Below are 17163 nucleotides of genomic sequence, written 5' to 3' on the forward strand. Positions count from 1 at the left end.
CAAATCATAAGCACAAAAATCGTGTTTAAATGTTTATGCTGTTTATGCAGTAATAATGAAATAAGATGGCAACAATGGTTAGATAAAATTATAACCGTAATTTGACAGAAAGAAAGAACAAATGTCAATACGAGATAGCATTTAAAAATTTTTGGTTGAGTTGTAGTAAATCGTTTTGCTTACAAATCTGCAGTTGCTGTTCGTATATTTCATTAAATTTATTTACAAAGTAATACTAATTCGATATATCTTTTATTAAATTATTGATTGATATTAATATAATTATAATAAATTCTTTGAAATTGAATTTTAATTGTGTATAAAAATTTGTTAATATTTACAGACTTTGGTCTAAATTGTTATTAAAAGGGCCGACATATACAACAAAAACCACAAAAAGGAGTATAACATTCGTGTAAGTTATATATATTTATATATAATATAAATGTAATAAATTTTATTTATTTCCTTATAATAATACAGTATTACTATTAAAAAAGTGTTATATATATAAGAATTTAGATATGTATGTGCATTAAATTTTTTACGTTGTCAATCATATTTTCATGTATGTATTTCTTTTTTGCTGAGAAAAGTCAGGTTCTAAGTCCTCATATATATGTGTTCTCGAGAAAAATATTACATTGGTGTACGGGGCTGAAAGCCCACGGTCTTATTGGATATTATTCCATGTTTTCGCCTTTACGATATTTGTCGATATATTAAAAAAAAGTAAGTGAGATTATCAGATGTAACAACAAGGGTGGAAGTTCTATAGACATTTTGATATGTAGCTAAAAATCTTTGCCAGTATTCGATGTAAATTGGTTGTCTTTGTATAATAGTTATCAATATATTCAAAATATAAGTGCAGCGATCGTTAGATGCAGCAAAAGATGGGGTGTAACTGCTTGATACGTCATATAGATGCGTAGCTAAAAGTCCTTGCAATATTAACGGTTGCAATATTGAAATAATATTAACTATAGAAAAAAATTAATAGCGCACATTACTAAATCTATAACATGGTTCCTATGGGTGCTATATTTAAATATTTAAATAGGTTTCCGAGTTCTTGTTAAATAAAGTATTTAACGTTTAATGAAGGTTTTTATGAGTGGCAGTAGCAAACAACAGTTGCTTTAGATGCTAAATGTGGATCATCAATGATCTCATTTCAATCGTTATCTCAAATGATCAGATTTTATATATAAAATACGCAATGAAAATATATGTATAGATTAATGTATTAAAAAAGTTTATTTTTATAAATTTATGTTTTAAATAAACGACCTAAGTTCAGTAACAAATATAAAAACTAATTCAATATTGGTAGTAATAGCGATTTATTAAAAGTTTATTTATATAAATTAATTGAAATCAAATATATGTACAAATATATTAAATGGTTTTTAAATATATAATATTAGTTTATATGCATAAATATTATTGAAAACGTTCCAAATTTGGTTATTTATTTTTATTAGAATTATAATAGATTTAGATCTTATAGTAAGTTTTCAATGGAAAGGTAATTTGCTTTAATGCACCGTCTTCACTCGCAGAGATAGTCCAGTTTCTAAAGTTCATTATTTTCAAACTTATTACTTTGGGAATATATTAAGTTTAAGTTTAGAAGTTTAACGAGATTACTTCTACTATTCTCGATTTAACAGGTTTTAGTACACAGAGAAGTATACTCTTTTAGTAACTTGAATGTGTTGTATTAATACATATTTGGCGTCATTATCTTTCCATGTTCAGATGTATAAGACATTTCAAGAAATGAAATGAATACTGTGAAATGAATAATTTCTTCCTAGTTAATTGAAGTACCAATTTTTAAAACCTTCTACTTCGATTAAATTAAAAACTAAATAAATGTACTTCTACTTTGAAAAGTAATTGCTTTCTCAAAACGTGTCTTTATCTACATATTTCACTTCTTGAAGAGTAGCCGAAAGTATTTGGATTTGCTATTAATTATTTATTTTTATTATTTATAACTATATATTATTAACATTATGGATAATTAAGACTTATTATTTTAGTCAATTTGTATACAATATATAATCAATATAAGTATTATTATGATATAATATATGAATTGACGCTCATAGTCGGAAAATAGGGCATAGATTAGATTAAAGGTTAGATTAAATTAGATGAAATCTCTTTCGAGCGTGCACTTATATGACTAGTAACTCTGTCCGGCTAAAAGTACAGTTTGCTTAAAAAAAGTATTTCGTATTAAATAGAAATACTAAGGAATAGCAATATTGTAACATTAAGAGAGTAGTCCGTTTATAAGATTTTCCTCGATTCCTCTATTTTATGAGATCCGCTTATAAGATCGTCCGTTTATGAGACTCTCCCATTATGAGACCTTCCGTTTATGAAATCATCCGTTTTTGATATTGTTCATCCGTTTTTAAGACCGTCCGTTTTTGACACATCCTGTTTATGAGATTATCCGTTTTTAAGATCGCCCGTTTAGGACACCGTCCGTTTTTGAGATCGTCCATTTATGAGATCATCCGTTTTTAAGACCGTCCGTTTATGAGATATTTCACTTTTAAGACAGTTTGTTTATGAGACCGTCCGCTTCTGAGACCGTCTATTTATGGTACCATTTTTTTATGAGACTATTCTCTCGTTTTTGAGACCGTCTGTTTATGAGACCGTCCGCTTCTGAGACCGTCTATTTTTGTTACCGTTTATTAATGAGACTATTCTCTCGTTTTTGAGAGAATATCTCTGTTATGAGTGATTTGGTTTATGAGAGAATGTCTAATTATAAAAATATCTTCTTATGAGGGCGTTAGTGTATTAAAACGTTTGTTTGTGTGTGCATTATTAGAACTTAGATTTTACTATATATAGTAAACACTATATATAGTAAAATTCTGCGATTTTTTTTTAATATATATTGTAGATTTGTAAATTAATATTAAATTTTTAATTTCAGTATTGTGTGTTGGAATTGTTATTGTCAATAACGATTACAAAATAATAGTGCATTTTGGACGCGAGTGTGTGTGTGTTTAACAGAACGTCCCGCACACTTAATTGGATTCCTTGCGTACGTAAGCAGCAATCACTTCAAACGGACGGCTCTAGATATATCTAGAGCTAACTTATATCATATACCAGTTTGAAAAAAAGCATAAACAAACCAAAAGTAATCTTTAAACAATAATTTATTTTTTTTGAATCAATAATTTTTATCAATAATAATATAATTTTAAAGCGACTTAATTTAAAACATCCTAAGGAACAAATATTTTAATAATCAACATTTTATTCTTAGCTAAAATTTATTTGCAAAAACAAAACAAAACAAAACAAAAACAAATTATTTTTGCAAATTTTAAAATTAAATTAACTTAAAAAGCCATTTTATAACTTGCACCCTACAGCGCGCATCTTAATCTCAAAACGAAGAAAAAACTGAGCTGAACACTAAATTGCAATATAAAATCTCAAGGAGGCTTAAATTAGTATATTTTAAAGTTAATTGAATAATCAAGTTTGCAAGATCGAAATAAGCTGTGAGTGTGTTCGTTTATTTTACATTTACAAATATATTTTATCCAAGAAGATTATACATATAACAAATATATACATATATATTGTCTATATATATATGTATATATAAATATATATATACAACAATAATTTTATTACAATTATATTACGTTAAGAGACTTTTACTCTCCATTTTAATCGATATTTTTAAGAAGTTTATTTAAATATTTAAATCGGTTTTAAATTACTTCACGATTATTAAATCGCGTTATTAATGCCATTTATTGATGCGAGCGCCATTTTTAAAAGATATATATAAAATTGAAAGAGACTTTTAATATAAATGCAATAAATCAAACCAAATAATACAAATTTAACTCAATATATGAATAAATAAATCAAAACTAAAAGCTAAACAAATAATAAAATAATAAAATCGCGTAAAAAAAAAGAACAAATTACCAAACAATTATTATCGTTGAAGGTAACGCAGAATTGATTTCGTGCTTGTTAAAACATATTAACAATTTAACAACATATGGCATCGTTTGAGGATACTAAGATCACTTCGACTACTTCTGTTATTGAGGAACTTAAACCCAATAATTTTCTTGCTTCTTCTTCTTGTATTGCTACTACTATAACTGGGAAAGGAGTGACTTCAACTACTTCTAGTACTTCTGATTTACTTGTTGACAAATTGGTTGGACCTTTCTCTATTGAGGACTCCAAAGACGTGTTACCAGCAACTTCTTTGACTTCCAATAAATATATTGGGTCCCGTTCGTCTTCATTGACTGGTACCATGTTTAGTGACGTATTTGATGGAAAAGGTGGCGAGCTGGATTCAGGACCATTAGAAGATTCTACTGGTTCTGCAAGTGATGGTTCGGATAAAACCTGCAAGATATGCAAGTAAGTTATTTGCAAATCTCTAAATTGTGAAATGAAAATTTAACACCGTTCTACATTATATTTTGTTAAATAATTAATTTCTCTTATATTATTTATAGCGCACGTTTTGTATCCCCACGTGTACTTTCTTGTCTACATGTGTTTTGTGAAAATTGCTTGAAGAAATTACTTATAGATGACTCTATGGCATCTTCGGCTTCATCTACTTCTTCTAATGGAGATCCTATTACTCCACCATTGAAATCAGCTATTGAATGCCCAACTTGTAAACAAGTAACTACGGTAAGTATTAATACTATTATTATTGTTAACATTATTTTGAAAATTGTATACATAATCAAGTAAATGCTGATAACTTTCTTGCATACTATAAATATCATTATTCGTTATTATACACTATTGAATATTCAATGAATTTAAATTTATTTATTTACAAGTGATTACATGTTTAAGAATAATTATATGTTTAACAACGAAATGGGTCTATAGTTAGCGTATATCAGTTTATCAATTTTTTTTAATGAAATCTATATATGATGCCCAACTCTTAATGTATCGAAATAACTGTTTACGAATTGTAGCTTTATTAATTTAACCTTTAAATTGGTTATAAGAAGATTACTTATTACTTATGCTCTGTTGTATATGCCGATTGTATATGTGATTGTTGTTATTGTTAAAACCAGAAGATCGACTAATAATTTATAATTAATAAAATAATTTTAATGATGATAATGAATTGTAATATAAGTATATCGAAAATGGTTACTTGATACTGAACAGAAATATCAAACCCGATATTTTTGTCGTGGTAAAATCCGAGATCAAACTGATGTATTTTATTTTAACCGAACCATAACGAAGAATAAAGAACGAAAATGAAGCAGTTCAGGCTCAAAGATTCAAAGTTTGTATCTTTTCTTTAAAGATCCGATCGGCACTTTTCCGTGTGAAAACTTGGTTCTGGGTCATAAAATTGACTGTGAAAATTCAACTTGTTGGACTAGCATACGTTATAATGTTAAGCTTCGTCTTTACCATAATACGATTTTAGGTTGAAATCCCTTATGTCGTAATATATTTCTTTATAGAAATTTCCCGAGTCATATTGGCAAATCTCTTTATTGTGCTTTATGTATACGTTTTCACATTTTTCTGAGGTCATATTTAACAATTGTACTTATATATTGCTTTTCTATTAAAGGTCGGACCTAAAGGAGTTGAATCGTTAATGTTCGATTACATTCAAACTAATATCCTTGATTTATCTACAATCGAAGCAGAACAACTTAATTGCACATCCTGTAAGAGTAAAGAAAATGCTATATCACGCTGTAGCGAATGTGCCAATTTTCTCTGTGGAGGTTGCGACAAGGCTCATAAATATATGCGTTGCTTTGAAAACCATGAAGTTGTTAAGTTGGAGGATATGCAAAAGTCTGGTTCTGAGAAACCATTAACTGTGCATAAACCACTTTTCTGCAGCAATCACACTACAGAGAATCTCAAATACTACTGCTTCAATTGCCAAATACCATTGTGTAATGAATGTCTTATTGGTGATACACACAAAGGTAGTGAACATCATTATGATTTGCTTGGTATAGCTGATAAAATTGTACGTGAGGATGTTGAAAATTTAAAGAAAGAGGCTCAATCAAAGGTAAATTATTTACATGTTCTTACATCGCGCAATTAAAAAAAATACAATTTTTTTTTTATTTTAAAGGTTCCATATTGCGATTCATCTGCAGCTAATCTCTCTAGTGCTCTATCGGAACTCCAAAATCAACATGACATTGCACGTGATGTTATTCAAGATACATATGAAAAATGTAAAGCATTTTTGCAAGAATGCCGTGAAAAGGCAATGTCTGAACTTAGTAAATTGCACTCAGAACGTGAACTAAAAATAATGGATTTACTACAAAACCTTGAAAATACCACTGGACGCATTGAAAGTACTAACAAGTTTACAAAACGTGTTCTTGATCAGGCTAACGCTGCCGAATTTCTCTCATTGAAAAAATTGATTAGTAGCCAATACATTAATTTAATCAACAATATGCCGAAGTGTAACATCAATTACTCCTTGACATTCGATACCAAGCCTGAGAAATTCGAGCACTTTGCTTTAGAATTGTTTGGTTCATTTCGTACAGAGTCTACACCACCATCACCAAAGGAGAGCACACCACCTCCTACTTTACCTGGTATGCCTCCAATGATGAATGGACGAAACCACATGAACAACTCAAATAACTCACAAAGTCAGCTGGCAAGCTCTGTTACTGCTAGTAGCCCAATATCCCTACCAACTTCTATGCAAAGCTCATTTGAAGGTGAACTTTCCGGTATTGGTAATGGCTTTATATTGCCAAATGTGCTAACACCAGATTCACCTCCACAAAGCGCAACATCGTTACATCACCAGTTACATTCACAAAATATGCACTCTCATGGCAATGTGAATGGTTTCAATGGCATCGGAAATGGCATAGGCAGTGGTGTCAATAATAATTTAAACGGTTTAATTGGCAATAACGGACTTAACTCTGTTAATACTAATTTATCTAATGCACCATTAAATAATGCATTGAATTCACAATTAGGACAAGGTATTAACACAATAAATGCTGGTTTAAATGCGGGTATAAATGGTGGATTAAACAGTTTGTCGAACAATATGAATGTCAACCTCAATTCAAACTGCTCTGGTAATGGTGGTGGACCACAGTCCTATAACAGTATTGTAGAATATAATTTGTCCCGCCTCGCTCGACTTACCGAAAATACTAATGAGCCACTAAGTGATGCTTTGGTTGGAAATGGAGCAGGTCAAGGAGTACACCATCAGTCGGTTGTACCTTCATCTACGCAAAATCAACCGATAACTTTAGCAGACATTTTATCTGGTGATCAGCGTGCACTAAATAACTTACAAGCTCTAGCAAAACTAGGAATGACTAATACTGGTATGTTAATAAAGAATATTTTTTTTAACAATTCAAATTTAATGTAATACATAATTGAAGTTTAATAATATATTTATATTTTTTCATATGCATATATCAAAATATTTTTAAAATTCTTATTTAACTACACAAACTAAAAAGCAATTTATATAATATGTATTAACTTTTATCCAATGAACAAGAAGTTATAGTATTAAATCCAATTTTATGTTTGATTTTTATATGTCCAATTAAACTTTAGTTTTATATTTCCAAATTTGTTGATTTCATATATATGTTATTTCTTGTTTCAATAGAAGAAACAATAAGAAGAAATAATTTTAATATAAGTTAATTATTAGTTTATAATTTTGTATTTATTAATATTTTGTATTTTTTTCTATTATTTATTTTTATGTTTTGCTTTACATCTTTATTACTAAAATTTTCCAACAACCAACTTCAAACACCGTACCTTTTATCCAACGCTTAACTGTTAACTACTATATTACACAAAAACTTTAATCATGCCATCAACACAACACTATGTTCCACCATCACTGTTGTTATTATTGTTGTTGGCATTTTACAAGTAGATTTTGATTTGACAACTAGTCAGCTTTTATCGAGTGGGCCCTCACCAGGTATTGATTGTTTATTATCAGATTTCTGCTTACCTCCTGCAACCTCACCCAGTTTACCACCATTATCGTCAATTGGCACCAATGTTGAAGATATGACTATTACTAATTTCCATGCTGGAGCTGGAAATAATTCCACTACCAACATTGTTACTGGTCGTAACAAGGCTACACCAATGCAGATACGTTGCAAATTTGGTTCCTTGGGTACATCTCGCGGACAATTTAATTCTCCGCATGGATTTTGTCTTGGTGTTGATGAAGAAATTATTGTAGCCGATACCAATAATCATCGAATAGAAGTGTTTGACAAAACTGGTGCACTTAAATTCAACTTTGGTGTCCCAGGTAAAGAGGAAGGGCAATTATGGTATCCTAGAAAAGTTGCTGTTATGCATACAAATGGTAAATTTGTTGTTTGCGATCGTGGTAACGAGCGGTCTCGCATGCAGATCTTTTCAAAATGTGGACATTTTATGCGTAAAATTGCCATAAGGTATTACTTTTAAATTATTCAATTGTACGTTCAGTTAAAATATATTGATTTGCAGATATATTGACATTGTGGCTGGTTTGGCAGTCACATCAAAAGGTCATATTGTTGCCGTTGACAGTGTTTCACCAACTGTTTTTGTTATATCTGAGGAAGGAGAACTTGTACGTTGGTTCGACTGCAGTGATTACATGCGGGAACCTTCTGATATTGCTATTCGAGGTAATAAAAACAATTACGTTAGAATGTTTATGGTTTAGTTATATGCAATTTTATTTTTTATTTATTTCTAGACAACGATTTTTACGTATGCGACTTTAAAGGTCATTGCGTTGCTGTTTTCCAAGAAGATGGCACTTTTCAATATCGCATTGGTAACGAAAAAGTTACTTGTTTTCCAAACGGCATTGATATTTCAAATGCTGGCGATATATTGATTGGTGATTCTCATGGTAATCGCTTCCATGTTGCTTGCTATTCACGTGATGGTGTTTTACAATCTGAATTTGAGTGTCCTCATGTCAAGGTAAGTTATTTTGTAAAATATAAAGTATTAAGATTCTTAATTAGTAATAAGATTACTAATTACTTGACTATATTTACCAACGGCTGGGTAAAAGAAAAAAATAAGGAATGTCTGTTTATTTACTATTGAAAAGCTAAAGTTTGGCATGTTTAAGTCTTAAAAGTTATGAAATATATATATTCCAAAAATTAGCTCCATCAACTGTGTAGATTGGTTTAACAAGTTTATGGTAACAGTTCCTAAGTGCTACTTAGACAGAAGAAGAAATTCTGTCGCCATTAAAAGCAATAAACCAATGTTTTATTAAACAGTAATTAAATTTTTCAGTAATCATTTTTCAATTTTTTCCACACTTAATCAATAACAATAATTATATGTTTATAATGTTAATTTTTTCTTGCTGAGAATGATGCGTTTTATAACAAAAAGAAACTATTTAAAAGTTAGAAGAGTTCGAATAGAAGTGATAAGACAACAACAAAAATTTTAGTTCATTTAAATTTTAAATCTTAACTAAAATTAAAAGGTCATTGTGTTGCAAATTAAAATGTTTGTTGTTTTTTCATTTCTATTCAAACTCTTTTAATTTGTTTATTTTGTTTACTTAAGCATTGTTAAAAATTTTTTTATAGTTATATTTAAATATATACTTTACCCCGACCAAATATTTTAAATAATAAATTCATAAACCATTTAAGCCACAATCTGAATTAAATTGAAATTATTTTTCTGTTAGGTTTCAAGATGTTGTGGTTTAAAGATAACGTCTGAAGGCTATGTTGTTACCTTGGCAAAAAATAATCACCATGTTCTTGTATTAAATACACTCTATGTTCACTGATTGCAAATTAAAGCTCAAATGAAATTCTACAAGCAGTACAACATCAATAAAAGCAGTTATAACACCAATTTTCCAAGCCTCAGCCAATACGCAAAAGGCAATATCAACAAAATTGATATTAAAAACACGAATAAACAAGATATAAAAACAGATAGCAACGTTACAGGAACAGGAACATCAACATCAACATCAGCACAACAACTAATGTCATCGTTGTTGAAAACAAATCAACGTAATAATAACGCTTAACAAGCAACAAAAAACGGAGAACAATTAAAAAATCAACGATAAATTTCGAATTTACGCGTCACCAAAGTAAAATGTATTAATTTAAGTTCAATTAATATGTTGGCTTTATACATATATTCCTTAAATTTTAAGAGATTTTGAATACTCTTCAAACAAACCTAAGTCTACTCCATAATTATATCATCAACTAGTAACGTAAAAATGAGAAAACAATAATTGAAGTTTAAAGAAAGGAACCAAAACAACAATACATTATATGTTAACAAAAAAAAATCTCAAATTCATTTTTATATAACAAAAGAAATTTTTTGTTGATCTCTTTGTAAATTTTATTTCTTGCTTATAACAATTTTTTTCCTTTTATCTTACAAATTTTTAAATTTACCTTTACAAAAAATATTTATATATATATTATACATAATGAAAAATTTAAAATTTACAAAAAAAAAAAACGACAACAATTACAAAGAATAAAAACGCCATTTTAATGTTGCAATTTTTTTAAGAAAAAAAAAATTTAATCATACAAAATAATTAAAGCAATATTTTTGTTTTTCATGTTTTTATAAAAACAAAAAAACACTGTTACTTTATACTTTTTTGTTATTGTTTATCTATATACAAAAAAAAAATAAAAAAAAATATATAAAAATCTTCCTATTAAAAATGTGAGTAAATATAATATATATATTCATACCTATATATATGTATATATATATATTAATTTTATATTTTTTGTTATATTTATATATTATACTTTACACTAAAAAGATCAATATTAATAGTTATAAAATATATATTTATATTCCTTTTTTCCGTTTAAGGCTGGTTTTCCAAGACATTTTACTTTTAAATTGTTAATTTAATTACAAGTATAAACTTAGATTGAAAACAAATAATTTTTTTTATATAACATCAAATTACATATATATATATAATTACATCAAATATTTTTTTTATTATTTTCTATAAATACAAGTAAATAAGAACATTTATATAGATATATATTTAGTTATTAAAAAATATTCATTATTTGTTTTTTCTTTTACTTTTTTTAAAGAAATGCAAAGTTAAACCTACATGTTTCAAATATTTCTTGTCATTTTAAATGTATTTTAATTTTAATATTATTTTATTTACTAAATTTTTTTAAACTATTGTTTTAATGTTATTTTTGTATGTTTAATGTTGATAAATATTATAATAAAGCAAAATTTAAAGTAAAATTAATAACAATTTAAATGCATTGATAAATTTGCAAATATAATACATCAAAACAATGGAAAGACTTTTAAATATAAACTTTAAAGAGCGATTCTATATATGTAAAGATGTATTAATGTATTTGTGCGTGTAAATATGGAGTTTGGTTTATTCAAAATATGTTTAAAAATTTTCTCAAAGTTAATTTTTTTTACAAAATTATTTTGTCCATTTAACAACATATTTAAATATTTTTACTTCTTTGAAATTCATAAATAAATAATTTATTTATTAAATAGTTTTATTCTATAGATTTTTAATCGAAAAAAAATCACACCTATTAATAATTTTTATTTAAATATTTTATATAAACAATTAACCTTACTTTACGCACAAACTTTTACATGCATAATAATACATTTTTATCGTATAATAATAAAGGAAAAAATAATAAAAACAAATTTAATACCATATAATATATACAATAATATATAATAAAAACTGAAAAGAAAAGCTATGATATAAATTTATTAAAATTAAGAATATATTATTTAGTAAATATATAATTGAAATCATATTGAATTAAACAATTATTGCTAGTTATACAAAATATATCGCTTTTTATATATTTAATTCTATTTTGATTATATCTTAAGTAAATCGTCTTAAACTTTGTTTTGAAGCAAATCAAAATTTTAATATTTGTTATTTAAAAATGCAAAAACAAATGTAATTCCACACGCTTTTATTTAATTTTATTTAAATTTTAATTATATATAATATATTGTAATTTTTACTTAAGCTGTGTTTTGTTTGTTAAACAAAAATAGAAACAAATTTATAGAAATTACTTCAGGTTTCCTTTATAAAATTATGCATATATACAAAAAAGAAATATATATATATAAATATATATATATATATGTATAAATATATATATATATAAATATATATATATATAAATATATATATATAAAATATATATATATAATGTAAATATATATAAATATAAGTATATATATATATGTAAATATATATATATATATAAATATAATTATATAAAACGTAAATTTGTTATTGTTTAGTTTATATTAAAAATTTATGAATTAGTTTTTTATATAAATTTTTTATTTTAATATTTGTTAAAAGTGAAAAGACAATTGTTTTTTTAAACATACGTTTTAATTTATTTAAACTTGTTTATCTTCGTTTCAACGAAAAATGATATTATTGTTTTATTTAAATTATAAAAATTTTTTGAATATATATATATATATTAAAATTTGTATATATATAAATTTAATTTTGATTTGGTATCTTAAGAATTTATTAAACATGCACTAATTTAAAGTGGCGATTAAAAAATTGGTGCTCCGGTTTATTATGAATCCAAAAAAAAATAAAATTAAAAAAAAAAAAAGAAAAATACTAAATTCTTCATAGAGACTTTTTATTCGAAAATATTTTATTAAGTTTAATTATATATAAAAATTATTTATATAAAAATTAAGAATAATTTTTTTTGTAGCTTTTATTTGATAAATAAAATATAAAAATGAAAAACAGAAAGTTAAACGAATAGCGAAGATAATTTTAAATAAATTGTTTAAATTAAAACATAAATAAATTTAATTGAATTAATGATTTATAAATTTTTATCCTCATAAAACGTGACTAAATTTTTGTAGAAATTTTAAAATTTAATAATATTATTTCTTTGAATTTGGCATTTAACTATAACTTTTTGTTGTTTTAATAAATAAACTCTATTAAAGTATTTAATTTATAAAAATATTACTTAACAAAAACACATTTTCCTCGGCCATATACAAGCTAAAACTTTTAAAATAATTTATAATTTTTAGTTTGTTTTAATTTTATTTAAAATTTAAACTAGTCAATTCTAAAACATTTTTTTATATAAAAATATAATTATATAACAATTTCTTTTCTTATAAAAATTTGTTTTGTTTTTTATTTTAAATTACTCATGAAGCACAACATTTATCTCGCCACTATTGTAAATTCAATTAAATGCGCTTAAATATATTTTTAAACAAAAATATTAATTATTATTGTTAACGTTTTCCACCTTTTATCAAAAAAAAAAACAAAACTTTTTTTTGATTATTTTATTGTCGTAATCTTAAGCCAAAATATTATTTTATTTATACATTAAATGTAACCATATATTATATATAAAAATTTTAAATATTTTACAAATTGAAATTATTTAATTAACTTTTTAATTATACAACATTTAAATATAAGATGTATTTCTTTAAGAAAACTTGAAACAAATTTATATAAATATTTTACTGTTATCATTATTATAATTAATACTTTGCAATTTAATTTTTGTTCAATAATAATTTGTACTAAATATTTTTATATATTGTATGAGTACTTTATATTTACAAGTAGTTTTTATGTGATTTTAAAATTTATAAAAGTTTTCTGTTAAGTAAATACCATTAAGTAAATGAATATTATTTATATTGTGTACATTTTTTTTGCCTTAAAAAAAGATATTTTAATGAATATATATATTTTTTTTTATTATAAATTATTGAAAAAAATTTAGCTAAAGTGATTAAAAAAGTTGTTCTCTGGTTATGGTTGGAAATAAAATAAAATATAATTACTATTATTTTAAAGTTATCTAGACGCTGCCAAAGATTTGTATTATTTTTAATCTTCAAAAAATGTTTTTTTTTGCCTTACGTATACGCAATAATATTATACAGGGAAATTAAAGTATTCTTCATAACGCGTATATATCTTATTTATTCCTATTTTATTATTATATTTTAATTTATAAAATCAAATTTTAAAACTACTTCCTCATTTTAATTCTGAAAACGTCAAATAAATTATATATTGGGGAAATATTGGTGTAATTATATAATTGCAATTTTCAACTAAATTCTTCGTGACTTATATTTTTATTAAATATGTTTTATATTTATAATTAAATTCGCTCAGTTTTCTGTGAAATCCAATCCAAATCAGTAAAATATTTAATCACTTTCTGCGTAATTACATATTATATCATGTGCATTTTTATTGGTTGTCTATGAAATATTTATGTTTTTTTATATATTTTTTATAATAAAAAAGTTTAAATTCAAAAACAAATTTTTATGTTTTTTCGTTGCATTCAACTTAATTATTTTTTATTTACTACTCGAGCTTTAGTTTAGTAATAAAAAAAAATAATATTTACCTTTTAACTAATATTTAAACTATTATATAAAGTTTACATGGAAAAAGCTAGATTAGAATAACAATTATAATTAGTAATGGAGTAAAACTGAATATATTTTAAAACATGAAATGAATTAAAATGAAATTTAAAAGAAAAATTATTAAAAATTTGAAGCTTTTTTATGAAATGAAATTGAACTTTAATTTACTATGTGGTAACTACTTACTATTGAATAATATATTCATATTATGTATACAAAATTGTATCAGCAAATAACCATTATTATATACAAACAAAAAATATTTATATATATTATAAGAGGAAATAAAAAAATTTAAATTCTATTTAGTGTAAACAAAGAAAAAAAAATTAAATGTAACAATCTAGTGTATGTCAATTTTTGATGATATTTTCGCCTTATTAAAAAAACAGAAACAAAATTAAAAAATTGATAAATAATAATTTAATTAGTATGAATACAATAAAAGAAAGTTTTAAAAATTAAACAAAAAACTAATAATAAAATTATATTAACTTATAATATAACTTATTATATTCTCTTTTCCTATAAAATATTATAATTTAAAAACAAATGAAAATAATATAAAAACAACACTCAATATAATCAGTCTTATCAATAAAAAATCGTACGACGAAAGACAAAACTAAAACAATAATTTTTGTCATTGAATAACAAAACTAAAAAGAAAATAATTCGTAGTATAAAATTAAGTATTTTTAAAAAGCAATCAATGTATTATTAAATAAAATGAAAGAGCAAAACATTTGAAATATAAACATTTTAAATCAAAATGGTTTTAATATAAAAAATACAATAAAAATAATACATATTTTTACGGATTTAATCCAGTATAAATATTTCAATACATAAAATACATAAAACATAAAAAAATATATATGCATATAAAAATATATATCTATATATTTCTATATATATGTATCGGTTTGTGCATATTAATAAAACGAACAAGAAATTTGCTTTACCTGGTGGTGTAAAAAGTTCCTTTTAAAACAAAAATATATATATATATTAATAAAACTTTAATTTTCTGGTATATTTTAACTTATTTTAAGTAATTTTTTTTAGTTTTAAATTTTTTTTATAAAACTTATTTACATTTGAATTAATGGTAAATGCTTCAACTTGGTCTTATTTTATTTATAATTTGTTTTAATAATCAAATTCTACATTATAAGTAACTATTAATCAATTTCACTTTTTGTTTTTAAATTTTGATAAATAATTAATAGGCAATACTTTTAGAAGTTACCAGTTTGAAGCAATTATTTAAATTCAAATGCATAATTAATTAAAATTATTTCTTTTTTCAATTATATTCGTTATAGTATTTTTATTTTTTGTTACAAATTTTTAAAAATTTATTTATTTGCTATTATTTAAATATTTAGTTTTATTTTTATAAACTCAAATATTATTTTTAAATTGTTAGGAAATAATACATAAATATAATTCCCATCAAACAATATCAATTAATATTTATCTAATATTTAGAAATACATATCATTTAAGTTTTAGAACAACACATCGACTCTTTTATATAAGCTAATCAGTTTATTATACACATTTGTTAAATTTAAAAAATTACTAATATTAATTATAAAATATTTCAATACATAAAATATAAAATTTGTAAGCAATTAAATTTTTTTCTTTTTTGTTTAAATTGAAATAGAATAATATTTTATATTGAATATTCATACATTGAACTGTACTTATATCTCATTTTCACTATTCAAACTAGTAGAAGTTCATTACAATATCAATATATAAATTTTAGTTGGTGTTTAGGAATTATTATAATTCGATTTAGTTCGTTATAGCCAATAGAATCACATATAGTTTTTTTCTTGAACAAATTGTATGTAACAATATGTATTGTTTTTACACTATTATTTGTTTATAAATATGTATTTATACATATGTCAGTAAATCAATTGGTTTTTTAGTTTATATTAGTCTAAAAAATTATATATTAAATATGTGTTTTACATCAAAATAGAATTGAAAGGCAGAAGTGTAGATATAATATACTTCGTTTACAGTCTACAAAAATATTTCATGAAAATATATTTCACATAAAAGTAGAACTAACTAAATGTGATGTCTTTTAGTTCATATATATGAAGTTGAACAACCGGACAATCTTTTATTTAGAGATTGCAGCAAATAGACTTTTATTAAAAGTATTATATAAAATTAAAAAACGGTCATCAAGTTTTTATTATATTTTTAAAATATTATTTAATTTAAAAAATGAGAAATTAAGAAAACTTTTTTACACAGAACATTTACCAGTTAGATTTAATTTTTCATTAAAAAAATTATTTACAAGTAAATCAGGGTTAAAAAAAATAAATATATATTGATTTAATGATTTTAAATATATTCAATAAACCAATAATTTTAGCAGTTTAAATTTGTATGAATGATTAAATAAAAAAATTTTTTTTTTAAATTTGATTTGATCATTTCATTTTGTTAATAATTCATAAACTATAATAAAATTTAGTTAATTTGTCAAAATAAAATTTATTTAATAAATTTAATTATTTCAAAATATTT

At 23.9% G+C, this 17163-nt stretch overlaps 1 protein-coding gene across 5 annotated transcripts; it reads left to right on the forward strand.

The window, feature by feature from the left end:
- The first annotated feature begins 369 nt into the window (after positions 1–369).
- On the forward strand, positions 370–10023 carry LOC119670904 (brain tumor protein). Of its 5 annotated transcripts, none has more exons than XM_038081342.1 (11): positions 370–415; positions 2969–3181; positions 3420–3551; positions 4013–4443; positions 4542–4725; positions 5648–6106; positions 6173–7418; positions 7994–8534; positions 8590–8753; positions 8825–9057; positions 9794–10023. In XM_038081342.1, exons 4-11 carry the CDS (start codon positions 4067–4069, stop codon positions 9896–9898), a joined length of 3309 nt encoding a protein of 1102 aa, XP_037937270.1. In that variant the 5' UTR covers positions 370–415; positions 2969–3181; positions 3420–3551; positions 4013–4066; the 3' UTR covers positions 9899–10023. The 5 variants fall into 5 exon arrangements, with proteins under 5 accessions (XP_037937270.1, XP_037937269.1, XP_037937273.1 ...); XM_038081341.1 differs by having other exon boundaries at positions 2969–3082; XM_038081345.1 differs by having other exon boundaries at positions 2969–3082; positions 8063–8534.
- Positions 10024–17163: the final 7140 nt, after the last annotated feature.

The sequence above is a fragment of the Teleopsis dalmanni genome, chromosome 1, assembly GCF_002237135.1.
Source record: "Teleopsis dalmanni isolate 2A chromosome 1, ASM223713v2, whole genome shotgun sequence".
Classification (NCBI taxonomy): Eukaryota; Metazoa; Arthropoda; class Insecta; order Diptera; family Diopsidae; genus Teleopsis; species Teleopsis dalmanni.